General features: G+C 38.0%; 1 protein-coding gene and 1 pseudogene across 3 annotated transcripts in view; both read right to left on the bottom strand.

Moving 5' to 3' along the window:
- MRPS9 (mitochondrial ribosomal protein S9) overlaps positions 1-26885 on the bottom strand; it is an 81958-nt gene extending 55073 nt beyond the window's left edge. The window contains exon 1 of one of the 3 annotated variants that reach the window (XM_020987908.2): positions 26725-26884. In XM_020987908.2, coding sequence (XP_020843567.1) covers positions 26725-26844 — 120 coding nt within the window. In that variant the 5' untranslated portion in view covers positions 26845-26884. Of the gene's footprint in view, positions 1-26709 lie in introns of all 3 variants that reach the window. The other 2 variants (XM_020987907.2, XM_078147373.1) reach the window with 2 other exon arrangements.
- Positions 3212-3684, bottom strand: LOC110209414 (large ribosomal subunit protein eL24 pseudogene; annotated as a pseudogene).
- Positions 26886-27650: the final 765 nt, after the last annotated feature.

The raw sequence follows: 27650 nt of genomic DNA on the forward strand, positions 1-27650 counted from the left end.
TGGACCACCTACTCGGACAGGATGCTATGTTCTCTGCTCAGGTAAAGTTTTAGATGACAAAGGTTGCACTGACAGTTACTATGAAGAATAGACATGGTCACCCTTTTTGGTTGGACGGGAATCCAGCACATATCCATCAGCAAAAAAGGACACTATGGTGTTTTAATGCTTCAAGGCCAGTCTCTCTTTACCCTAAACCTCAAGGCAAAGTCTGCTGTAGTCTTAGAAGACACAGACATCACTATTGATTTCTTCAGCTTTAGTGAGTCCACCCACCTGCTTGAGTAGGGTACTTGTCCACTGTACCTTTGCCTATAATGATCAAGGCTATGAGCAAACAGTAGAGGGCCCATCATTGCTCTACTGAGTAGAAATCATACTTGGCCAGAATGACTGCTCAGGAAATCCTCATATAAGGATGAGGTAGAGCTATTCCAGGTCACATTGGAAAAGCTGAGACTGGGACATTTGGGTGGGCATGCCAGAGTAGCACCATGACCACGAGCATATCTCTGATGTCTCCTGTTCTTCACATCTCCTCCACTTCATAATGAGGCCTACAAAGAGGAGTGGCTACTTCTACAAGGTCTATTTCAAGAAGCACATGATCAACATCATCCCCAGTGAATAGCTGAACAAGCTGTATTATATGATTGTGACGGCACACTATTGTGCTATAAGAAATGACGAACAAGATGGTTTCAGAAAAATCTGAAGACTTATGTGAACTGATGCAAAGTGAAGTGCGAACCAAGAGAACACTGTACCAGTAACAGCAATATTGATTATGATCAACTGTAAATGACTTAGCTATTCTCGGTAATACAATGATGTGAGATAATCCTGGAGGACTTATGATGACAAATGCTATCCACCTGATGGAGCGTGAATGCAGATCACAGGATATATATATATATATATATATATAAAAAAACTTTTTTTTCCTTTTTTTGGGGAGGGCTGTGTTTTCTTTCACAACATGGCTAATATGGAAATATTGTACATGACTACCCATGTATAATCTATATCAAATTGTTTAACTTCTCAAGGAGTGGGGAGGGGAGTGAGGGAGAGAATTTGGAACTCAAAATTTAAAAAAAGAAGTTAAAAATTGTTTTTACATGCAATTTGAAAAAAATAAAATGTAAACATTACAAAACAAAAACAAAAACAAAAAACCAAACCCCAAACCCATCATCCCTAGTGTCTAACTCAAATACCAAGAAAGCCTAAGGAAGCACATTTATGAAGTAGAAGTTCTATGGCTGCTTGGTGAGGCTGAGGTCCTGAATCACAGTAAGTACCTACATATAAGGCTTCATACATACATGATACAAGTTTAGCACCTGGACCCAGCTTGCCAAGTGCCTAAACATGTAGCAACTGGATGTTTCAGATAACCACCAGAAGCTGTGGAAACTTCTGGATGACAAATCATTTGCTGGAGGTAGGAGTCCCTGCTTTCCCATATTCAGTAAAGAGGCTGCCATATGTGACCCTACTGTACTGGAGCCACCAGTGAAGAAGGATGGGCATAGAGCTGTGAGAGGACCTTCCTGCCAGGCAGATAACTGGGATGCCCCCAAGAACTTTTACTTTTATAAGCCTGTGGCCAAGGCTTGAGGCTTGATTCTGCTTTAATAACGTAAGATTGTTTTTTAACTTCCCTGGGTGAGGAGAGAATCATTTCCCCCTCTCCCCTTACTGGCTCCATGAAGCACTCCAAGCCACCATAGCTGAGGGTTCAATTTATTCGGTTCCTGGGGTGTTTCTAGGCTACTCAAGGTGGGAACCAAGATGAGATGAGGAGGAAGAAAGTGGTCTAATCTCAGACTTGGGCCATGAGCCTTGTTCCTCTTGAGATCAAGATTTGAGCTACGGCAGGGGGAGGACAGAATCTAACTTACTTATTGAATGTCCCTGAGTATACATACCCTCCCCCCATAGAAGAGGCCACAGGGAAAGCTGAGGCAGCAATGAGTTCTCCTTGCCAATGAAGCCTAGGCAGATGCTCTGCCAATCTTTGCAGGAGCTGTGGTCAATTTGGGAGATTGCTATCTGGGGCTGAGGAGGAGGGATACTTAGCTCTTAGCTCTTATTCTGAAAATGATGTCTAGGCACATGTGTACAACACACATAGACACACATACACATATTTGGAAGCATTGCCTTTGCTTGTGCCCTAAGGCTACAACCCCCTGTGTTAGGCTGGATAAATTGACAACAGATTAAAAAAGGAGAAAACATCTAAAGAAAATAAAGCAAAAGTGACTATTTAACTATTTAAGAGAATATATAACAAGAAATAACATCAACTTAAGGTAACTATAATTGGTATTGCCTTTAAAAATTCAATGTACGTAGTCTTCCTTTCTTTTCATTAATCAATAAATAACAGAAAGGGTGTGGAGATGATTTCTGAGTCAAGAAGAGCTGGATTCCACAAGTCTTGTTTCTGGTATACTTGCTGTGTGACACTGGGACGGTCAGTTATCCTTTCCGTATTCTTGGTAACTAAGACTGTAGTTTTAAAATGTTTTAAATGCTCTCATATTTGTCAATTGTTTACACATATAAAAGAACTGAGTTCTAGTCCTAGCTCCACCATTTACTAGAAACAAAGGCAATATATTACAATAAATAATAAAAATAGGTTCAGTTTAGCTTGAGAATGAATTACACAGACTTCGTATTTATTTGATAAGATAAGGGAGTTGTTCAACTAAATATAAAGATGATTTCTTATTATTAGCAATTAGGTTCAACATGCTAGTTCTCACAATAAGAGCTTTCACATCATTTTAAAATATCAGTAATTATATTATACTGGCAGTTGCTGATCCCTTTGTGCTATGGCATTGAAAATTTCTCCCCAAGGCACTAGTAATTCACCTTTGACAAAGTGGTTACAGAACCAGAAAAAATGTGTTCAGATGACATTCAGTTGTCATTCAGTAGTCTGGTACAACGAGAACACATCCTTTTTCTCATCTTTGGCTTTTCTTGATATTTTAAATTGATTTAAACTCATCAGTCATTATAGCTAAGCAGAGAGGAAAAAGGCTACAAGATTAGCAATGGACTGGTTGATAGTATTAGAAATAAATATATTTTTTAAAAAAGAAATAAATATATTCTCAATACTCATTGGTGATTTGGAGAATTTTTTTTGCTTTAAATTTTAGTTTACTTAATCCAACTTAGTAGACAATTAACGTTTACCACCAGCTTGGAGGGCAGAAACTTTCACAGGCTTCACAATTTTTTGTTTAGGTGCTGCTTTTGTAGGAGCCTTAGAGCAGATGCAGCTGTCTTCTTAGTCACTTGCTTAGTCTTTTTTGCTTTCTTGGCAGCCCCAATGGCTTCTTCTCATTGGGCCTTTCGAACTTCAGGTTTCTGGTTCCTCTTGGCCATTATATCAGCAAGAGAAGCCCCAGTGATGGCCCTCTGGAATTTAACAGCCCGGCGAGTTCTTTTCTTTTGAATCTCTTCTGACTTTTCTTTCTTGTGTTTTCTCCTATACGCGACAGTACAATTGATTTGCTGGGACTTCCTCTTTGAAAGGAATGTAGACCCACATTTTGCATTCAACAACTGGAAAACCTTCCCATCAGTGCAGGTCTAGTGCCTCCAACGACCTGGGAAGATTTTGTACCCGCTGAAGCTGCATAGTTCGACCTTCATGGCTGCAAGCGGGAGGAAGATGGTAAAAAGGAAGAGCAGAGAATTCTTTTACATAGCTTACAATCTGCAATTCTTCTTTTGGAAACTGAGTGTTCACATTTTTTAATTTTTTTTACCACTTAGAGGCTTTGGTGATCTGTAGGAATGGCTTTGGATATCTATTTCATTTAATTGCCTATATATTTTAAGTATCAAACTCTTACCAAGAGACATTTTACACAGAAATTTGCCCCTAAGTGCTTGCCTTTTTATTCTAGTTGCATTAATTTTGTTCACAAAAGATTTTCAATTTGATGAAGCTACTTGGACATTTTTTTCTAATTCTATTTTTGAATATAACATTGTTTCTAACAAAGTGGATCACTAAACACAACAGAGTGACTCAGTTTATTTACACTGAAAAGTATAACCATTCAGTATCAAAAGGCAATTGTAATTCCACTGACCTCCATAATACAAAGACTAAGATATAAGTACTATGTTTTATTGGGATATAAATTTCTTCTGCCCAAGAATACAGCTCTTTTAAAACATTTTGTAACATTTGTTTTCCCAAACAACGTATTTAACTTCTACACTATACACAAAGGTTTCAAAGATGTTGCTGCTATGCTAACCAACTGGAAGCAAAAATACTATGAAATGATAAGTGGTCATTTGTGTCATTACATAAACTCATTCTAAGTAGGGATTGTTTCATTCTTTGCTATTTGTGTTCTCACCACCTGGCACTTAGTAGACAATTAATAAATAACTTGCTGTTAGCTCTTTATAATCAGCATGTGCCTTTGCTCATCTTTTATAAACAGATTTTTTTGGTAAGTTCAGGAAAGTTTTCAAAATACTGTCTTTATAGATTGTGGCAAAGGAGGAACAAATGTGAAATAAAGCTAAGAAGATATGATGTGACATTGAGGAGAACAGCCTATTAAAAGTTTCTTTTTTAAATTCATAAAACAAAATAAGCAGGGCTGCCTGTGCACATGGTCATGCACAGCTTTCATTTGAAAAAAAATTTTAGTTTAAAAAATTATTGATGCCTTTTTTGTTACATCAGTTATTTCCAGATATAGCTCCTCCCTGTTTCCCCTGGTCCTCCTGACTCCAAGGCCGGTACTCTATCCACTGTGCCACCTAGCTGGCCCCAAAGAGTCATCCCTTAAGGAAAACTAAATGACAAAACAACCCTGTGACATCATTTACAACATTGTGCACCCAGAGCCATAGCTTTCTACCAATAGGTGGGAAACTGTCTCATCATTTGTTGTATGGGTCCAGTATTGACCACTGCACATTGAATTTAATCTGAATTCAACTGCTGTGGTAAGAGAAATAGTTTACTGTGGCCCTTCCCTATAGGCTGAGCTCATTTTCCCCTAAAGACATGGAAGATATTGCCAATACTTGACTGGTTCAGATATCAAAAAATAGGAAGTGAAGAAGTGGAGGCAGTAAGTGTAGATGGCTTTTTCTAGGCATTTGACTATGAAAGGAAGGTGAGATATAGGACATGGGGAGACAGAAGAGCCAAGCCATTTGACATCTTTGAGTTTCCACGTTCCATAAATATCCATGAAACGTATATGCCACTGACATGGAATGAGATTCATTTGGGCAAAAGATAAAAGGGGTTTATGTCTACCTGAACAACCAGCACTGTGCAATATGAAGAATATCTATCAGAGTCCTTTACCATGTGGACTGGGCTAGTTCTTTTACTTAACAGGTACAGAATCTTTCTAAAGACTTAATTGACTCAAAAGACTAAGGGCTCAGGCCCTTGAAGTCACTTCCAGGTTGTCTCAGTACAAAAATTAATATAAAATCTAGTTCTTCCCTGATGCTTGACCTATGTAGCATCATAGAAGCAGGAGAGCTGCTGAATGAACTAGGCATCCTTGCTGACTATCTTTCCCTTGCTATGGCTAAGTAAATATCCTTTTGTTAATTATCTCACATGTTACAAGTGTTTCCTTTTAGTCTAATATAGAAACTAAACTACCAAGGGAACCACTCTGAGTCATGCTTTTCTCACAACATACTGCACATAGTCCTCCACTAGAATGTAAGCTCCTTGAGGGCATGGACTGGCTTTCATTTTCCTACTATTTATATTTTCAGTTTTGAACACAGTAAGCACTTAATAAGTGCTTCCTGCCTAGCCTTCCTTTCTTCCAAGACACTGAAATGTATACTTTATGTTTTCTGTACGCATAATACTGTTCTACTTTGTATTTAATTATTTCAATTCAATAATCACTCTTATCTGATGGAATACACTGTGACTGATATTGCTTATATTCACTTTCTAATAAAAATTCCTATAAAAGAAATATATTGTTATAATAGTTCATATTTACCTGGCACTTTAAGGTTCACCAAGCACTTTACTCATGTTAATTTTCCATGTTAGGTAGTGTTAACAGAAGTATTAACATAAACAAGTATTGAAATATGATTGTTATTGTAAGAAATAGGGTTAAGAAAAATCACGTTCCAAAAAACATCAAAGAGGGAATTAGTGTTCCAGTATCCTGGCTGCCAGAAAAAAAAAATTAATCTATGTCTTACCATACTTCATACAGGCTATGTTTCTTATTATTATATTGTTAAATAGATATCAGATTTTATTTATAAATATTCAGAGAAGAGAATTCCCTAAATTTAAGGGGAATGTCCTCATTTTGTTACTTTATTATGTCATTTGCAAAAAATAAAATTAAGGTGGTTTAACCTACAACTTCAGTTTCCTAAAATCATAGTAGTACTAAAGGAAATTTGGTTGGAAGTATTGTCCTAAGTTGAAAGAATATACTATAGTTACTAAAGAAAAAAGAACTGCTTTAAATCATGAATTATTTTCATCTTAAAGCTGTATCCAAGTATAACAAAGTAACTATCAAAGTCTCACAAAAGAAAATTATTGAAAAGTTTTGACACTTTTAATATTCAATTTTACACATGTGGCATATGAAATTATCTATTTTTGGGAAAAATATACTTTGGATTTCTTTTAATAAAGACAGCTGTGCATAATTGTTTAACATGACACACTGAAGATTCATAATATTTATTAAAAACATCACATTGCTAAGTCAAAAAGTCATTAAATATATTTGTACAATGCTAAGAATAATGCCAGAGAAAAAAAGATTCAAAGATAATATTTAAGCTCAAAAAATGGTCGCTTTAACTAAGTCTAAACTAAGTATATGCACTGAATTTTGAAATAACTGGATTTTTGGTTAGTATTTTTTTTTAAACTAGAAAATAATGCCCCCTCCCCCATGCTGTTGTTTCTAGTAATAACTGAAAATAAATTATTTGAGAGACAAGTCTTCAAGCTTTTCATTCTTATAGTTGGATACAACTATACTTTTTTTTTTTTTGCAAAGATAATCAGTGGGTTAGACAGCTATAATTTCAATCAAGTAGTCTGCCAAAGAAATACAAGCTTCAGTGACAGAGCAGTAATGCCCCAATTTTGGCCAAATGCCAATTTTATACACTACTTTATTTGTCCTGAGGCACTATTAAGTAAGCCTCTTTTCAGTTTAATTATGCTACTGACTGAACTCAGATGAAGCAATGCACTGATAATTAAAATGATTTTTAATGAAATTTGTTTTAAAAGCCTAAGACTAAAGGAAAGGGCAAAAGATCAGGGGTAAAGAATATGGGGAGAGAAAAAATGTAAATTTAACTCAATCATTCTGGGGAGTGCAATCCCTGTAGCCTACCTGAGATTAAATAGCTCCATTTTAATTTCTATTTATCAAAATTCTCCTATTTGAAATTTTAAGACAAATAAGAGGAAAAACTGAATGAATAAAAAAATAGATAAAAAGACATGATGTTTAGGTGTTGTTTACAAAACTAATGGTACTATATGGCAAGAAAGAGTTATAGAAGTGTTATGTAAAAGTAACTGTCCTATCATTCACTTCGCAAATATGCACTGAACAGCTGCCTTGTGTCTTAGCACTACTGGAGATATAAAAGATACGGTCTTGCTCTTATGTGTGTACAGATTCATTGGGAAAACAAGACAAGATATTACAATAAAAAATAAAAATAATATAATATGGCAAAAACTTTCAGCACCACAGGAACTACTGGATTTGGAGGTATGGCAAGAGATGTACAGCTAAGAATGCTAAATTTCAATAATGGAGACTCTGGATTCAAATCCTGTCTTTTACGTTCACAAGGTAAATGACTTGTTTCAGTTTTCTATCTGCAAAATGGAAGACAACAATGACAACAATAATAACAACAATAGCTGGCTTTAAGGTTTGTCAAGCACTTTATATATGTGATCTCACAGGTTCAAATGAGATAATGTATTGATGTTTTGCAAACTTAATGCTTGTTGATATTTTGATTCTGAAGACCTCAGGTGGCACTCTGGCTCTACCCCTGGGCTCACCTGTGTGCTCTTCAATAAGTCTCCTCACTTCTCAAAGCCTAAATTTCCTCATCTGTAAGGTGAGAGGTCTGGAGCTCTCCCAGACCCCCATCATATGGTCCTTTAGTTCATGCACCCAAGAGTATTTAATTTTTATCTGCTATGACTAGCAAGCACATTGCAAGGAAGACATCTGTGTTAGCTCCCTTTAAAAAAGAAATGAAAGATTTAATACAGGAGTGTAAATTTTTAAAAACTGTTTTAAAGTGGGACAGCTAGCTGGTGCACTGGATACAGCACCAGCTCTGGATTCAGGAGAACCTGAGTTCAGATCTGGCCTCAGACACATAACACTTACTAGCTGTGACCCTGGGCAAGTCACTTAACCCCATTGCCAACTCAATTACTCTTTTGCTGAGAAACTCCCTGAACAGCTTCCAAAGTCATCAACAGTCTGCATCACCAGGTATAATATGAAGGCTACAATATGAAAGGAAATTTGCTAAATAAACTACAGAAGGGAAGAGCCAAGATGCTTGAGAGTGGGAGTGAGGGGAAAGTTGCCCCAACAATCTCTAGCTGAGGCAAGAGACCAAGAACTGGATGTTGTAATGGGCTATTCTGGTAAGGTAATATGTTAGCCACAGAGGCAAAGTCAGCTCTGTACCAGGTGAAAGATGAAATGACTGAGGAAACAAAGGTTTGAGCTTCTGAGCATATCGATTTATTAAGCAATGCATGGCAACTGCATAACTAATTGGCCCCAGGCCTCTTCATCTTTGGCACTGGACACAAACACAGGGGGAGATAAATTTTTATGCATTAAAAACAATTAATCAAATAAGACCAAATAATTAAAAGAATACAATTAACCAGGACACAAAATTAGGTAATCTGACTTCTAACTGGAAGAAAGAATAGGGACTTTCCAAGTTGAAGGGGGAGAGCGAACGGGTGCAATTCCCTGAAATCAGAAAAAGAGATGTCCCACTGCCCCCATGTGTCTTTATTTAATCAAAGGAACATGGAAGCTGGGTGGCTAGTACAGGGTCAGTTTTCAGATAAGACATACGGGTTGTCTGAGATGTATAATTGTGAGAAAATACCTTGCATCAATCTTTGGATCTGAGCAGGTTTCTACATCCTTGATTAAAGGGCTCTAAGCAGCAGGTAGAGGTTGTCCAGCTTCCTTAGCCATGCTAGATTCAAATAATGCAATAAAGCTTTCTCAAAATTCCCAATACAAGCTAAAGTTTTCTCACAAGACAGAAATTGAACCAGACCCATAACTGAATAGAAAGGGAACTGAGCTAGCTCCAAAACTAAGTCATAAGATGGAGTCAGTATGGTTCACTCATTTCCCACTACCATTTGCTGTTTTAATTCCCTCAGCTCTGAGAGAAGGAATCTATCTGTGCCCAGATAAATGGATTTGGGTTGGTTGGAGGCAGGCATCTTAAGTATGGACAACTGACAATTTTTCCACTGTAGGATGCCGTTAGTGCTGGTCTTCCCCCAGAGAAGGAAGTGAACCACATCACTGAAAGAAAGAAGGAAGGTGGAAGAAAGAACACTGAACTAGAATCAAGATATCTGGTTTTAGTTCTGGTTCTGTCACAGATGAGCTAGGCAAGTGATTTAATTTCTTTGGGCCTCATTTTTCACAGCTATATGGGGGTTAATTAAATGAAGCATAGTGCAGTGGAAAAAGCCCTGAATATGGAATTAGCTTACAGCAGATAACCAACAATATGTAGAATTAAATCTGTTCTCAATTAAATTACCAAGTGAATACTTTATAGAACTTTTTTAAAAGTTACAGAATCATTTATTTGAAAGACCAAAAGGTCTAAAATCTCACAGGAAATAATGAAAGACATGAGAATGAAAGTAGGCCTTGAGAATCAAATCTCAAACTAAATTACAAAGCAATAAATCATTCAAACTATTTTGAACTGGTTAAAAGTAGATCAGAGGAACAGTCAAGATAAGTATGACTCAGAAGAAATTTAACAGAATAGCCTGTCTCTTAATAAACCCAAGATCACAACTGACTAGGGAAGATCTTCCCATTCAACAAAAAGTCCTAGGGATAACGTAGTGAGAAATTGTTCTCAAAGGAATGACAAACTATTAACAACTGTATGAAAAATTGTTCCTAGTCAGAGAAATGCACACCAAAAAACTCTGAGGTTTCACTCCACAACAGAAACTTGAGGGAGAGGAGAGGCCCTCAGGGAAGATAGGAATAGTTGATATTAGAGGGGCTTTTCTCTTCAGTGACCTTATCAGCTCCCAAGGATTCAATTACCATCTATGGTTCTCAAATCTACTTATCCAGGCCTAACTTTTCTGCTGACCTCTAACTCTCCTATCTGGAACTGCCTATTAGACATCTGAAATTGGGTGTCTCATAGACATCTTAAACTCAACACATTCAAAACTGAATTCCTTATCATTCTCCCCAAACTCTCTCCTCTTTCAAACTTTCCTATTACTGTTGAGGGCACCACCATTTTCCCAGTCCCACAAGCTTACAACCTAGGTATCATTCTTGACTCCTCACTCTATCTCATCTGCCCTGACCCCCCCACTCACACCCCACTCCCCCAATTCCAAGCTGTAACCAAGGCCTTTTGATTGAACCTTTGCAACATCTCTTGAGTACACAAACTTTTCCCTTCTCTCATACTACCACCCTGGTGCAGGCTCTCATCTCTTCAGGTATGAATTACTTCAATAGCTTGCTGTCACAAATCTCTTCCCTACAGCAGTCCAGCCTCCATTCAGCCAGCCAGCACAGTAGAGATCTCATCATGACAACTCCCTTCCACCCCCTTTCAATAAACTCCAGAGGCTCCCTATCACCTCTAGGATTAAATACAAAATCCTCTGTTTGATAAACCCAACCCTCCTCAGGAAATTGAGTCTCCTGGGAGACCCAATAATTTACTTAAACCCAGGGTCACACAGACAGTAATCATCACAAGAAAATCTGAACTTAGGTCCTGACTTCAGAGTCAAGATCTCAATAATAAAATTAAGCATTTGAACAAAATCAAGGTACCTAGGACAAGAGAAACTGTTAATTGGGTGTGTGTGGGAAAACAACACTGTATCAAACCGATAACCCTCATACCCAAGATATATAAAAATACAAATATTTTATATGCCCAAGAGACATTCCCCAATAGATAAGGGGTAGGGATACAAAGAATAGCAAAAACAAAAAGCAAACAAAAAAAAATCCCTGCCCCCAAGGAGCTTACATTCCAATAGAGGAGACAATATGTAAATAACTAGTTACAAACAAAATAGATACTGAATAGATTTAGAAGGTAATCAGAGAGGTAAAGGAATTAACAGCTGAGTGGATTAAAGGTAATCTGAGAGGGGAAGCAGTAACAACTCAAATGATAACAAAAAGTTTTTAGAAGAAATACAAATAAGAAAAAAAATTTCAAATTTCACATTAGAAAATGCACATTAAAATATCTGGAACTTTTTCCTCATCCCTTTCAAATTGGCAAAGATTATTTTTTAAAAGAGAAAATAGTCAATGTTGGAGGGGTCTGTGGGAAGACAGGGACACCAATACACTAATGCTGGAGCTGTGACTTTAACCATTTTGTATCCAAAAAAAACTGGAACTATGGCATTAAAGCAAAAAACCCAAAAAAACAAAACAAAACAAAAAACAAAACAAAACAAAACTATTCACACCCTTTGACTCAGAAATAGTATCACTGGGCATTTACTTCAAGGAAGGAAGTCAAAGACCAAGTTTTCTATGTCAAAACATTTATAGAAGCACTTTTTGTGGTTAACCACTGATTGGGGAATGTCTGAACAAATGGTGGTAAGTGAATGTAATAAAACATTACTGTACTTTAATTAATGATGAATATGAAAAATTCAGAGAAACTTTGGAAGATTTTGTATGAAGTGATGAAGAATGAAATATAAGTGGAAGTGACAATATATACAATGATTACAACGCTGTAAAGGAAAACAACACTTGGAGAAGATGCAGGAAAATTGGAACACTAATGCATTGTTGACGGAGTTATGAACTGATTCAACCATTCTAGAAAGCAATTTGGAACTATGCCCAAAAGGCTACAAAACTGTGCATACCCTTTGACTCAGCAATACCAATACTAGGTCTGTATCCCAAAGATATCATAAAAAAGAGAAAAGGACCCACAGATAAAAAAACATTTAAAGAAGCTTTTTTTGTGGTGGCAAAGAGTTGGAAATTGAGGGGATGCCCAACTGAGCATCAAGAACAAGTTATGATATATGAATGTAATGGAATAGTATTTGCTATAAGAAATGATGAGCAGGCAGACAGCAGAAAAAACCCAGAAAGACTTACGAGAACTGATGCTGCATGAAGTGAGCAGAACCAGAACATTGTACAATGTAACAACCTCAATGTGCCATGAGTAACTTTGACAGACTCATCTCCTCTCAGCAATGCAAGGATCCAAGACAACTCCAAAGGACTCATGATAGAAATGCTGTCCACATCCAGAAAAAGAACTATGGAGTCTGAATGCAGATGGAAGCCCATTATTTGACCTCTCTCTTTTTTTGTTTATTTCTTCTTTCTCATGGTTTCTCCCATTGGTTTTAATTCTTCTTTACAACCTGACTAAAGTGGAAATATGCTTAACATGATTGTACATGTATAGCCTATATCAGATTGCTTGTCATCTTGGGGAGGGGGATGAGGTAGGGAGGTAGAAAAAAATTCTGGAACTCAAAATCTTATAAAAGACCAATGAAACTTCAGAGGACTGATGAAGTGGAAGACAGGTAGTGAACTATAGGCATGTAATGAGACACATGCTATGGGATTTGATCATTGTGTCAGGGTTTTTTACATAATTAAGTATTGAGAGAGTGGTACTAGGAAATAAAAAAAAGCATAAATAAAATATGTTTAAATAGCTCACTGTTATGGAAATGACTTCCAAATTTGCATCAAGTTAAACCTCTACAAATGACTTGAGACATTTCCATCTAAAAGTTTCAGAAGAAGCTTAAACTGAATATATCTAAAACTGGATTTATTTTATTATCCCTGAGACTACTCTTCCATTAGAGATTCTCAGAATTTAAAACTAGAAGACGATAATCAGGTAGCATTTATTAATCATCTGTGATGTGTCAGGCACTATGCTAGGTAAAACAAAATTAAGTCAGGTCATGGGCTCAAAGAGGTTACATTCTATTGGGGGAAACAACATGTACATATATAGCATTTATACAAAATAGATGCAAGTTAATTTGAGAGGGAAAAGGCACAAGCAACTAGAGAGAGGAAAATGTTGGTTGACTGATGAACTACTGAATAGAACTGGATCAAATCACAAAACTATTACAAATTGATGCAAATAAGCCTTCTACATCTCTCTAATCTATTTCACCCAGGTCATGCCCACTAACCATGAATCCCACCCCTACCCCAAACTTTGTTTTGGACTCTCTTCACTTCTCTCATCAACTGCCACAGATTCAACTATCATCTCTCCACAAATGATTGTCATAACCTCATCACTCTCATGATTTCCATTCTCAGTCTTGAACTAGTTGTCTGATAGACATCTAAAACTTTTTTTTCAATCCTTATCCTTCTTGATCTCTCTGCAACCTCCAACTCTGTCAGACACCCTTTTGTCTTTGATACACTACTCTATTGTGGTTCTTTTCTGTGTCTGACCACTCTTAATCAGTTTCCTTTGCTGGATATTCATACAGGTCATGCCTACTAACCAGGGATGTCCACTGAGGCTCATCCTAAACCCTCTTCTCTTATCCCTCCATACTATTTCACTTAGTGATCTTGTCAGTTCCCATGTATTCAGTTCTTACCACTATCCTGGTGATATTTAGATCTACTTATGTAGGTGTAGACTCCTCCAAATACCTACTGGATCTATCAAACTAGATGTTTTGTAGACATCTTAAACTCAACATGTCCAAAACTGAACTCTTTATTTTCCCCACAAACTCTGCCCTTTTTCTACATTTTCCTTTTACTGTTGTGTGGGACAGCGACCCCAACCCAAATTAAACTCAGAGACTTCTCAAGGTGGAAAGTAAAGGTTACTTTTATTATAATCTCGCGAGATAGCTGTCTGCTCCTTTGATACAGGGAGAGACAGAGAGAGAGAGAGAGAGGAAGGGAGGGAGGGAGGGAAGGGGGGAGAGAGGGAGAGAGAGAGAGACAGAGATGGAGTGACAGGGGCCGCCTTATGAAAGCAAATCTCCGCCTACCATGCAAACAAGCCTCCACAGACCACGCAAACAAGTTTCCACCCACCACTATCCTTTACCCCCTTAACTGGGGGTGGGCTTACATTTTAAGCTCGAAAGTTTCTTCCAGTCCTCTTAACTGGGAGGTGAGGCTTACATTCCAGGCCCGAAATTCAAAGACAAGGAAAGAGGCCAGAAGCTCTGGTTGGGGGTGGGGCAGGGCTTATTCTTTCTGTTAAGTGCTTAAAAACAGGGTCTAAGTGGGGGAGGATTTTGAAAGTAATAATCAAGAATTATTTGACCCTTTGAGGAGCCTTCACTTCTGAGAGTTCATTTCTCACACTACCTCCGGAACTCATTACCTTAATTACACTGAGAAGTCTTCACTGGGACATCCCATTCACTATCATCCTTCCAGTCACCCAGATTCAAAACCTCAGCATCATCTTGAACTCCTCACTTTCCCTCATTCCCCATATCCAGTTTCCAAGTTGTTGTTTCTATCTTTTAACATCTCTTATATATACCCTCTTCTCTCCTCTGACCCTGCCACCACTCAGGTGCAGGCACTCAGAACCTCAAACCTGAACTACTGCAGTGTCCTTAAAAAATCTTCACTTGAACCATCTCTCTGTTTCCCTGCTCACTTAAACTCCTTGAGAAAGCCACCTACAGCAGATGCTTCTACTTTCTATCCTCTCACTAGCTTCAAAACACTCTGAAATCTGATTTCTGACTTCATCCTTAAGCTGAAACTACTCTCTCCAAAGTTATCAATGATCTTTAAACTGCTTAATCAAATGGCCCATTCTCAATTTTCATCCTTTTTGCCCTCGCTGTAGGCTTTGACAACTTATATCATTCTCTTCTTTCTAGGTTTTCACGATACTACTCTTACTTCTCCTCTGTATTTGACCATATCTCAGTTTGCTGGATCTTCCACTGACAAGGCTTTATTCTGGTATTACTTCTCTTTTCTCTATTTGAACTAGAAGTTTTTAATCTGGGGTCTGTAAACTTGTTTGTTTTTTAGTTCTGATAACTGTTTCAATATCCTTTTCTTTGTAATCCTATGTATTTTATGCATTTAAAAACATGATTCTGAGAAGGGGTCCACAGGCTTCACCAGACCACTGAGCAGGTCCACCACACACAAAAAAGTAAAGAACCCCTGCTCTAAACTATCTCACTTGATGATTTATTTCATTGGTTCCCACGGGTTCAACTATTATCTCTAGGAAGATGACTACCAGATTATATGGTTAGCCTAGTCTCTTTCTTGAGCTCTAGTCCTGTATCATCAGTTGCATTTTGGACATCTTGAACTGGTGTTCTATTGGCATCTCAAATACATGTCCCAAACATTATCTTTCCCACTAAACCCTTCCCCTCTAGCCAACTTTCACATTGTTACAGAAGGTACCAGAACTACTCTTCACAGACACTCACTCCACATATCCAATACATTGCTGCCAAATCTTGTTATTTCTACATTCATCACTTCTCCTGTATAATAAATTCCTTTCTTTCTAGTCACACAACTACCACCATTATACAAGCCCTCAACAGAAAGTGGTAGCTTTCTGACTTTCTGTTTCTGACTTTCACCTCTCTTTCAGCAACCTGGTAGTCTCTGGTTCCCAGGGGTCAACATGCCTTAGCAAAGATATCTGATTAGCACAGCACACTGCAGTCCAGAACTCCTGGACTGAATGATCCTCTAGCACAGGTTCCCAAAGTGGAAGATATTGCACCCTAGGGGGCGCTGGAACCATGGAGGGGGGGAGAAATGGTAGTAGCCTCAGGTGCAATTGGAGGGGCTTTGAATAAAAATAAGGGTGAACCTAACCTAACCCTAGAGGGGTACTGAGCAATTTTTTTAAAAAGGGGGCTGTAGACCAAATAATTTTGGGAACCTCTGCCTAGCCTCAGCTTCCCAAGTAGTAAGTACCACTACATCAGGCCACAAAAGCTTTCTAAATGGTCTCCCTACATCATCTCTTCCCACTCCATTCAGTTGCTAAAAGTCCTGCAAAGGTCTGGTCTTGTCACTACCTTCAAGATTCAGCTCAAACTCCTAGCTTCTGCAGGAGACCTTTTAGTCTCCCTGCCCCCACATGGCATCCCTCCTCCATTTCACCTCTAAAATTACCTTCCCTTTATACTGTATATATCTAGTATGTACATAGTTATTTGCGTGTTGTTTTCCTCACTTGAATGTGAATTGCTTATGAACAGAGACTATGTTTTTACCTTTCTTTGTATCCTCTGCATTTAGTACTGTTGCTGGCACACATTAAGTGCTTGTTAAATGCTTAATAACTGACTGGAGATGATACTGAAATCTATGAAGATGAGACCGATGAATGAGGACATTAGTCCAAAAGGAAGATCGCCTCTAACTAGGACAGATATCAAAACATTGAGAAAGGCAGAAAATTAAGGTGAGAAATCACAGATGAGGGGAGATGTTCATGATCTGTTTAGCTCTAAAGGTGACTTCTCAGTTTCATTTTGCAGAGGAAAAAGTGAAATACTGAAGTTTCCTCTTTTAATCACACCTTGGGCCTCTATCTGGATTGTGACTATTGGTCCATGCTCTTAAAGAAGTGCCTCTACCAGTCAGGTTAAATGTGAAAGAATAAATAGCAAAGACAGTTCCTCAAGAAGCTTATAGGGTGAGATAACACATAGGGGAATGCTGGCAAGGAAGGAGCATTCTGGTCAGGAAAAGGGGCATAGTCTGATGCACCCTATCCAGGAACAATGGCAGAGTTGATGTGACTGTAACTCATACTTCCAGACTGGAAGGGGGAAGAGGAAAGGGGAAAATGGTCCATCCAACAAGCAGAGAGGGGGTTTTGGAAGAGGTGTCAGGGGAGGAGAATGAAGTGAAGAATGGCTTGAAGCTTCCTAAAATAGTGTGCCAGGAGAGGATGTCACCAATCAGCAGAGCAGGGCACTGGAAAGGGACTACTAAATTAGTGTAGTTTAAAACCTCTCATAGATGAAACCAAGTAAAAGGGAAGCTGGAAACGGCTTGAGCATCCAGATGCCATGGCCTTTGGTAAAGCTAGACTTCAGCCATGTACCTTGGAGGGTTGCAAAAAAGCACTCCTCTACTGAAAACAGCTGCGGATCATTTTGTTGAAGAAGTAGCTAAATTCAGATGCTCCTGTAAAAGAGGAAGGCAGCACTCTAATTATTCAAACCTCTCAGGACCTTGAAATTCAAAAAAGATGGCAGCCCAATCGAAGAATGTTATTGCAAAACTAACTGAAAGAACATGTTTAAATCAAGAGTAACCACCAAGTATATCCAAAAATTGTTACAATGTCAGAGCTTGGAATCCATGCTGAACAGCATGATTTCCTAAGAAAATGAAGTACCTGAAAAAACTGTGATTGCTTTGTTAGCTTCTGAGTCAGGGAACCAAACAAGGGTTCAATGCGTCAGGAATCAGCACTCCAATATAGCCACTGCAGTGTACCTACACCTCTATTGTAGACAACAGCTAGCAGAACATAGTCAAGAAGCTTAGTCCAGTCATTCATTCTAGCCTAGAATTATTTTTGTTTTGTTTTGTTTTTTGTTCAGCAATGGGTTTAAGTGACTTGCCCAGGGTCACACAGCTAGTAAGTGTCAAATGTCCAAAGCCAGATTTGAACTCAGGTCCTCCTGACTCCCAGGGCTGGTGCTCCATCCACTGCACCACCTGGCTGCCTCTAGTCTTTTTGTTTTTTATGTGCAATCATCTTATGGAAATGCTTGTTTTAGTCCATAAATTAAAAAATAAAAATTAAATTAAAAAATGCTCATGGGGGATAAGGACTTTAGGTAATACTTAATTTCATGTTTAATGTTTTAAAAGGGAAGAAATAGTTAACATTGAGACCTTCTCACAGAATCACACTTCAGACTATGCAGGCCACCAGAGTAAATACTATGCTTACTCTACTACAGAGAGTGAGCTAAAGAACCCAGAAGAGTGTATTGGTAAAGAACCAGCTACAGAGAGTGAGCTAAAGAACCCAGAAGGTAACATACCTATTAGGAATTATTTTGCCTAGCTCTAAACAATTAAGTGATGGTAGCGGTTGGGGGGGACTGGAGTTGAGAGGTGAGCAGGGACAGGCTATGGCATGAAGGACAATTTACAGTGATGGAACATACAGCAGTCCAAATGTGACACACCTGGAGAAGTCATACCCATTGGGCTCTGGGTGAGTTAGCCTAGAACTCTTAAAGTAAGAGAGAGAAAGAGAGAAAGAGAGAAAAAGAGAGAGAGAGAGAGAGAGAGAGAGAGAGAGAGAGAGAGAGAGAGAGAGAGAGAGAGAGAGAGAGTGTGTGTGTGTGTGTGTGTGTGTGTGTATTTGTTTTGTTTTGACATAACCTACATTTCCCAATTTATCCCTTTTAGTCTTCCAAGGGAGCAATCCCTCTTACCAAAAAATTTTTAAAAGATTTTAAAATTTAATTTTAAAAATTTAAAAAGAGGGAAAAAACTCAAAACAACCTTTTGTTAAATCCAAAATATCCTGAAAATGATCAAAAGCATTTACCTAAAACCATCAGCAAGCATTACATGCAATGGAGATAAACTAGAGGCCTTCCCAGTAAGATCAGGAGTGAAACAAGGATGCCCATTGTCACCAATATTATTTAATACTGTATTGGAATTCCTAGCAATAGCAATAAGAAAAGAAAAAGAAATTTAAAGGAATCAGAATAGGGAATGAAGTGATAAAACTACCTTTTTGCAGACACTATGATGATATTCTTGGAAAATCCCAAAGACCCAATGAAATAAATTAGTTGAAATAATTAATTTTAACAAAGTAGCAGGATATAAAGTAAATCCACATATCACCAGCATTTCTATATATCACAAACAAAACTCTACAGGAAGAGATAGTACAAAAAAAAATACCCCATTTAAAATAACTCTAGACAGTATAAAATACCTGGGAGTACACCTACAAAAACAAACCCAGGAATTATATAAACAAAATTAGGAAAACTTTTTGTACAAATAAAATCAGATTTAAATAATTGGAGAGATAGTAATTGTTCATGGGTAGGCACAGCCACTATAACAAAAATGACAATATTACCCAAACCAATTTATATATTCCACATCAAAATTAAATTACCCAAAAAAATCATTTTACCGAATTACAAAAAATAACAAAATTCATTTGGAAAAACAAAAAGTCAAGAATATCAAAGGAAATAATGAAAAAGAGTATAAAGGAAGGAGGTTTGGCAGCACCAGATCTTAAACTGTATTATAAGGCAGTAATTATCAAAACTATCTGGTACTAAGAAAGAAAAAGGTAGATCAATGGAATACAGTAGACATACAATTCACAGCAACAAATAAACACAATAACCTTGTATTTGCCAGATGTAAAGACTTAAGATTTTGGGATAAGAATTCATTATTTGGTAAAAATTGTTGGGGAAACTGGAAAGTAGTATGGCAGAATCTGGGCATGGACCAATATCTCACACCATTGACCAAGATAAGGTCAAAATGGGTAAGTGACCTAGATATAAAGAGGAATCTTACAAGAAAATTAGAAGAACATGGAACAAATTACTTATCAGACTTATGAATAAACAAGAGATAGAGAGCAAAGGTATGTGCAAAATGGATAATATTGATAACACTAAATTAAAAAGATTTTGTACAAATAAACAAATATAATCAAGATCAGAAGGAAAGCAGAAAATTGGGGGGAAATTTTATTGACAATTTATCAAATAAAGGTCTCATATCTAAAATATATAAAGAACTTTGTCCAATCTATAAGAATATGAATGAATCATTCCCCAAGTGATAAATGGTCAAAGGATATGAATAGGCAGTTTTCCAATGAAGAAATAAAAACAATTTATAATTGTATAAAAAATGCTCTAAATCATTATTAGACAAACGTAGCTTAAAACAACCTTAAGATATCATTTGACACTTACCATACTGGCTAAAATGACAGAAGGGGAAGGTGACAAGTGTTAGGCTGTGGAAAAATTGTGACACTAATTCATTGTTGGTGGAATTGTGAACTGATCCAACTATTTTGGAGAGCAATATGGAATAATGCCCAAAGAATTATTAAACTACCTAAACTCTTTGACTCAGCAATACCACTAACTACTTAGCCTACTTCCAAAGATGATTAGGGGAAAACGAAAAGAACTTACATGTTCTAATATATTTATAGCAGCTCTCTTTGTGGTGGCAAAGAACTAGAAATTGCAGGGATGCCCATCAATTGGGGAATAGCTGAAGAAGTTGTGGCATGATTGTGATGGAATACTACTGTGCTATAAGAAATGCTGAGCTCAATAATTTTAGAAAAACAAGGAGAGACTTGCATGAAATAATGAATGAAATGGGCAGAACCAAGAGAACATTGTGTACAATAATAACAATATTGTTTTGGAATGACTTTGAGCAAATAAGCTATTTTGTCTATTATAAACACCCAAATTAGCTATAAAGGATATATGAAGTAAGATGCTATCTGCATACAGAAATGATTAATAGAAGTATGTACAGAATAATTTTACAGATATATATGTCTATTTGTGTCTAATGGTAGCCATCTCAAGGGTGGGGGTGGAGTGCGAGGAAAGAAAAAAAATAAATTAACATGATAATTATGTTGTATATTTGAAAGGAGTAGCAAGTTGTACAAATGGATTTGCAGCTTCATGTACAATTATCTTTTTTATTGTACTGTGTTATGGAAATGCTTGCTTTATTCCATAAATTAAAAATAAAATTTTTAAAAAGAGGCAAAAAACCCCCCCCAGAAGCTTACACACACAAAAAAACCCCCCAATACAATCAAAAAAGTCTTACAATATATGCAATGTTATATACCCATAGTCCCCCACCTCTGCAAAGAAGGTGGGGAAGTGCCTTATCATAATGATTTTTATAGTCTGGCCCAGAATTCTAATATCTTGACTTTCTTAACTAAGCAAGTAGAATGTTGTCCCATACCATGTGCTCCCTTCCTGACAAAAGTAACAGCAATGCCCTCAGTGCTTGCTTAAGAAATCAGGTGTTGCTGATTAACAGGCCATGAACAAGCTGTGACTGGAACTAAATGGATTTAGGAAAAATATGTTATAGTCAATAGGGTATGTGAGAAAAGAATGGAAGTTCCACAACACAGAGGGGTTAGCAGGGGCACTATCATTCATTCCTTGGCTTTCAGCATATTGCAATGCATTACTGTATTACCAAGTGTTAAGCCTAAGATTTTCAAAATTCATGACACACTCAAGCAAGTTGCTCCCACTAAAACATAATTAATATTGATGAGTATTTATATTTTAGTGAGAGCAAAAAGGTTTTTCAAGCCATTAATAAAATTATTTTTCAAATACAGTTTATTTCAACTTTATCTCATGCTTTTTATTTCTATTTTGTGAATATTGTATATGTGCATAACATATTAATACAGCTGAGAGGCAACTGAGCAGAATAAATAGCAACTTAGCTGAGAAGCCAGGAAAATCTGAGGTCAAATCTAGCTTCTGAAACATACTGTCTGTGTGACCCTGGGCAAGTCACTTACCTCTCAGGGCTCTAGGCAACTCCAAAACTACAAATTCCAGAGAAGATGCATACCTGAATTGGTAGGGAGAGTTTCCTAATATGAGATCCTTATATCAATGAAATCACAAGTCCAGTCAGTTCCTATTTCACATTTGGACAGTATCATATGTATACAATTTATAAATAAATATACATGTTAGGGGTGTGCGCTCAATTTTTTTTTAAACTGATAGGGGTGTGTGATCAAAAAAGTTTATAAAACACTGATTCTAGATTACTATATTTAGTTCTGCAGATCATATTTTAAGAAAAACGTAAGACAAGCTAGGGCATACCCGGATTAGGGTAAAAAAGGAAGGAGAGAGGAAAGTAAGCAGTCATGAAAAGGAAATTAAGGAGATAACCACTGGTAGAAGAAGTTAAAATTTTCATCTCCATTTATAGATGACATAAACATGTTTAGAAAATCTAAAATAACCAAAACATTGAGTTAATAATTTCAGATAGTTAGCATACTCTAAAATCATGAATACCAATTTAAAAAAAAAGGAAAAACTGATACATACAAACCAAATTCTAAGTATAAATTCAAAAATATTGCTTCAGAGGCACATTATTTAGCCTGTCTTCATCATGTGAACAAATGTGACCATTGGTGGTGAAGAGGACTGAATGTTAGGCCTAGAGTCAGGAAGACTCTTCTTCCTGAGTTCAAATCCAGCCTCAGACACTTATTAGTTGTGTGACCTTGGGCAAGTCACTTAACCCTGTCTGCCTCAGTTTGCTCATCTCTTAAATGAGCTGGAGAAGGATAAGACAAACCACTCTAGTATCTTTGCCAAGAAAATCCCAAATGGGGTCACGGAGTGTTGGAGACAACTGAAAATGACTGAACAACAACATGGCATAGGGGAAAAATATTGAATCTGGATGAGAAGACTGGAAGGGTAGCCAAAACCAGATTAAAAATGTGATTAGGAAATATTTAACATAAAAAATAAAAACATAATAGAACAGATAATGTTAATATATGGTTTTCTAAGTCAATATGCAGCTGGCAAGGATGGTCATGCATAGTTTAGTGGCCCTGTTTTCTACTTGACACCAGTGGCCTAGAAGACCCTCAGGGTCACTTCCAGTTCTAAATTTATGCTCCTATATGTAGAGCACTCTGCTACGCACTGAAAATAGGAGGTCTAAGATATAGTCCATGCCACTGAGGAACTTGAAATGCAACTGAAAAGACAAGACATATACAAAAAGACAAATACATAAAGCATATGTTCTAGACTAAGGAACTGCATTAATTTACAAGTAAGTACCTGGAACATAACGGGCACTCAATAAATACTTGCTGACTCATGTGAGGAAGGCTAGTACTGACACTCTTCCTATGTGTGAAGACAAAGAAAAAGAAGAGTGATATGGTCAAGTCAAATTGGGAATTTACAGCCTATATATACCAGAGGCTGGCACTAAATTGCCCAGTGTCTCTTCAAACACAAATTATGTTATCACAACAAAAACATGCGGTTTCCCTTCTAAAATTTCAGAAGCTGCCAAGTCAGTTCTAAAAGCAGTCAGTCTTTTAGAGAGATGAGATGTATTTGGATCACGGTTTCAGTTATGTACCCAGCTGTCAAACAGCTCTTCCAAAAAGAAAAAGGAAAAAAAAAAGGAGTGGCAACATGGTTGTTATATGCCTTAAAGAGCCAGCTTTTTAGTACACTAAATGACTTTACACAGGAAATCTGCCATTATTGATAGTGGATTAAGAACTTTCATAAGAAGCCAGTGCAGAATAAACTGAATCCCAATTTCAGCTTGCCCAACAAGTGTCATCAAGTAGGCTATATCTACTTCCTCCAAGGTGAACACATAGTCCTTATTTTCACTGTAAAAGTAATAGGTTTCACTCACCTGTTATGAGATCTGTTCATTTTTAATAAATTTTAAAAAATCACAAGCATTTTCCAGTATCCACTTTCACAATAGGATCTCTTCTTATAACAACATAGTAGAGTTAAACAAAATAACACACAGCTACAATCTACCACTTGTCTATATAGAGAAGGGAGGGACGCCTCATGGAGTCAAGAAATCCAAGCTCTGACAACTTTTAATATTACTTTTCTTTTCATTACTGTGATTCTTGTACATATTGTTCTGCTTACATAATTAATTCACTGGACTCGGGAGTTGGGGAGACCTGAGCTTCAAATCTAGTCTCAAACACTTACTAGTTGTGTAATCTCCGTCTGCCTCAGTTTTCTGAACACCTACTAACATTAAAATGAGCATAATAATAGCACCTACCTCCAACGGCCATTGTGAAGATAAAATGAGACAATGTTTGTAAAGGGCCTGGCAAATCTTAAAGCACTGCATGTTGTTGCTATTTATACAAGTCTTCCCAAGTTTCCCTGAATTTTTCATATGCAATAATAGCCTATTATAACAAGTATTAACTGAGACCTATATATCAAACAAATGCTAGGTGCTAGGGATACAAAGACAAAAATAAAATTCCTGCCCTCCATAAGCTTATATTCTTGGGGTGGAGAACAACATGCATTTTGTCTGGGTACTGAATTTTGTGGGAAAGGGCACTAACATCTGGGGACATGGGAAAGGCTTGTAAAGGTGGTATTTAAGTTGAATTTTTAAGAGATAAGGAGATTGTAGGAGGCAGGGGTGAGATTAGTGTACATTTTAGGTTATAACATGAGTTAATAGCCAGTGAAAGGCACAGAGATGGAAGATGAGGCATCCTTTAGGGCAACAGCAAGAAGGCTTGTCTAGCTGGATAAAAACAAGTAGGAAGGGAAATAATGGGTTACAAATTACAAATACAGGGTTACAAAGTAATGTTGACCCCAGGCTGTGAAAGGCTTTAAAAGGCAAATAGAGGAATATATATTTGATCTTGAAGACAATCACTGGAGTTTACTGCTTAGAGGAGTAATATGTTTCAACCTGCACTTTAGGAAAATCACTTTAGCAGATGTATAGATGATAGACTAACTGAAGCAGGGAGATCACTGAAGTATGGAAACCCATCGGGAAGTTGCTGTAATAGTCCACACAGGTGATAATTAACTTATCTAGGAGTAGTGACAATGTGACTAGCAAAGGGAATAGATACAGAAAATGTTGAGGAGATAAAAGCACAATGACAAATGACAGGATATGTAGGGGTAGGGAGAATGAGAAATCCAAGTAATACCAAGGTAGCAAACCTGGGTGAAGGAGGGTGATGCCCTTGACAGAAATAGAGAAGCTGAAAAAGATGGGTGGGTTTGGGCGTGGGGAGAAGATAAACTGTTTTGGGCATAAGTTTGAAATACTTACTGGACATGCAGTTTCAAATGTCCAAAAAGAAGCTGGAGATGCACAACTAGTGATCAGGAGAGGAGAGAGACTATCAACCAATCAACAGGCGTTTATTAAGGGCCAACAGTGGGCCAGGCCCTGTGCTAGGCCCTGGGGATACAAATCCTCAAAAAGAAAACAATCCATATCCTCAAGCAGGAGATGAAGAGAAACTAGAGCTAGATTTACAGGTCCTTGAGCACTGGGAATATTTTCACTTTTTTCTTTGCATCCTCAGCCCTTACAAATGTCTGTTTATTGATTGATTGCAAAGCATACAGCTAAGAGCTGTCTGGTAAAAAGGCTCAAACTCCCAGCCTTCCTTTTCTCTTTCCTCTCCATCTCTCTTCTCAGCTCCTCTCACCCTTTTCAGTCACTCAGTAAGCCAGCCATTGTACTAAGAACTGGGGATACAAAGAAAGGAAGAAAACAAAAGTCTGTTCTCAAGGTGTTCACCTTCTAACACCTGAGGTGAAGAGGGCCTAAACCAGGGTGGCGGCTGTGTCAGAGGAAAAAAGAGGACTAAAATAGGCATGCCATCTCCTTTGCCCACCTCCAATCCTGGCTCTGGCCAATTTCACATCCTTCCCAATGATAATGGCCAAGGCCACATCACAAACTCACTAAACGCTTCTAAGATAGCAGAGTTAGTGAAAGAGACAAAATTTGGCTGTCTCCTTCCCTCATACATGAATCACGTTTGGATCAATTCACAGCTCCACTAGTAGTAGTGCATCAATGTGCTTGTTTATCCCTGGGCCCTCCAACATTAGTAATTTGCCTTTTTTTCCCTGTCTACCTGCATAATATTTGAGAGTTTTTGTTTTTGTTTTTTTTCCCCCCGAGGGGGACAGACGGGAGGGAGAGAAAATAAATGCTTGTAAACTGGAAACAGGAGAATTTAATTTAAAATTTAAAATAAACATAATAATAATATATTATAAATATTTATATGTGTTTATAATAATAATATATTATGTATATTATATAACAATATAAATAATAAAAATAAAATATAACAAATAAAAATAAAAAGAATGTCTACCTCCACCCGGCAAGTCTCTCTCGCTCTAAAGGACTTAAAGCCGCATCGCACCCAGACACCCCGCAAGCAACACTTTTCAGTACCCAGACAGCACTAGAACTAGAAGGTACCATTCCCGCCTCCCCTTGGCCTCTAAGAACACCGCGGTCGGGGGCAAATTGGGGCGGGGCTACTCAGGGAAGGGGCGGGGCGACGGCCAGACGCGCTCCTCGCGCGCTTCGCCCCCCCCCCGCTTCACGCGCTGCGGCGGGCAGGGAGAAGGAGGAGCCAGAGGCCGAGTCCGGCTTTCCTCACGCCCTTTTCCTATCTCTACATCCCCATGATTTTCCCTTCCTTTCCTCCCCTCCTCCAGGGCGTTACCTGGGGCCCAGCTACCTTTCTGTATTCAGTTGCTGCTGCTTTCCAGGCGACTCGGCTTCGGGCCAGTCCACTCCTACCGCGGATAAAAAGGAAGCTAGTTACTGTTGCAGCGAAAGGCGCCCAGGGAGCCGCCATGTCTACCGTGGGAAGGGGAGGAGAAAGGGGCGGGGCCGGCCTACTGCGCAGGTGCTGAATGGAAGCGCTGTTCTTTTGCGTTCGCTGACGCCGCGAAAGAACCAATCACACAGACTCATTAATAAACCCTCCGCGGAGCCTTGGTCTCTTCTGCTGGTTGGTGATTGGCTGGATGGCGGGGAAGGGCGGGGCGAGTGATCTGTACGGGGTTCCTAGTGTGGATGGGAACTAGGTTGAATACGCCTCACCTCTGGAAAGCAGCCAATCCCTTTCAGCCTGATGCATTCCCGGGTTTTCTGGCCATCCAGGTATTTCCAAAGAGACTAGTGGTACTTGGCCGTAAAGGGGACCGAGCTCTTGGCCTCTTGTCTTTGACATTTTCCTCTTCTTAATCAGTCAGCAAGGCAATCCTCCAGGGTCATGTTTATGTATACAGATTTAAATTTTACAAGGCATTTCTTCAGGAGAACCCACCTAAGATAGGTAGTGCAAGTATTATTATGACCATTTTTACTGAATACAGAAGATTTAAAGCTGGAAAGACCCTAAACTATCGCCAAAGTCCATCTTCTTGACTATAGCTCCACCAGGATGCAGCCTTACAAATGTTACAACATCTTCCACTACCACCACTAAATGACCATTTAGTAAACATTTACTAAGCCGCTTCATACCAGGCCTTTCAAAAAAAGTCAAAAGACAGATCTAATGGAGGAGACACCTAATGGAAGAGGACATTTAATAGTCGTCCAGCCCTCTCTCTTCCAAGGCCCATTCTTTTGTCTTCAGCTATACCAGGATGTAAC

The sequence above is a fragment of the Phascolarctos cinereus genome, unplaced genomic scaffold (genome assembly GCF_003287225.1).
Source record: "Phascolarctos cinereus isolate Bilbo 61053 unplaced genomic scaffold, phaCin_HiC Scaffold_7;HRSCAF=346, whole genome shotgun sequence".
In the NCBI taxonomy this organism is placed as follows: domain Eukaryota; kingdom Metazoa; phylum Chordata; class Mammalia; order Diprotodontia; family Phascolarctidae; genus Phascolarctos; species Phascolarctos cinereus.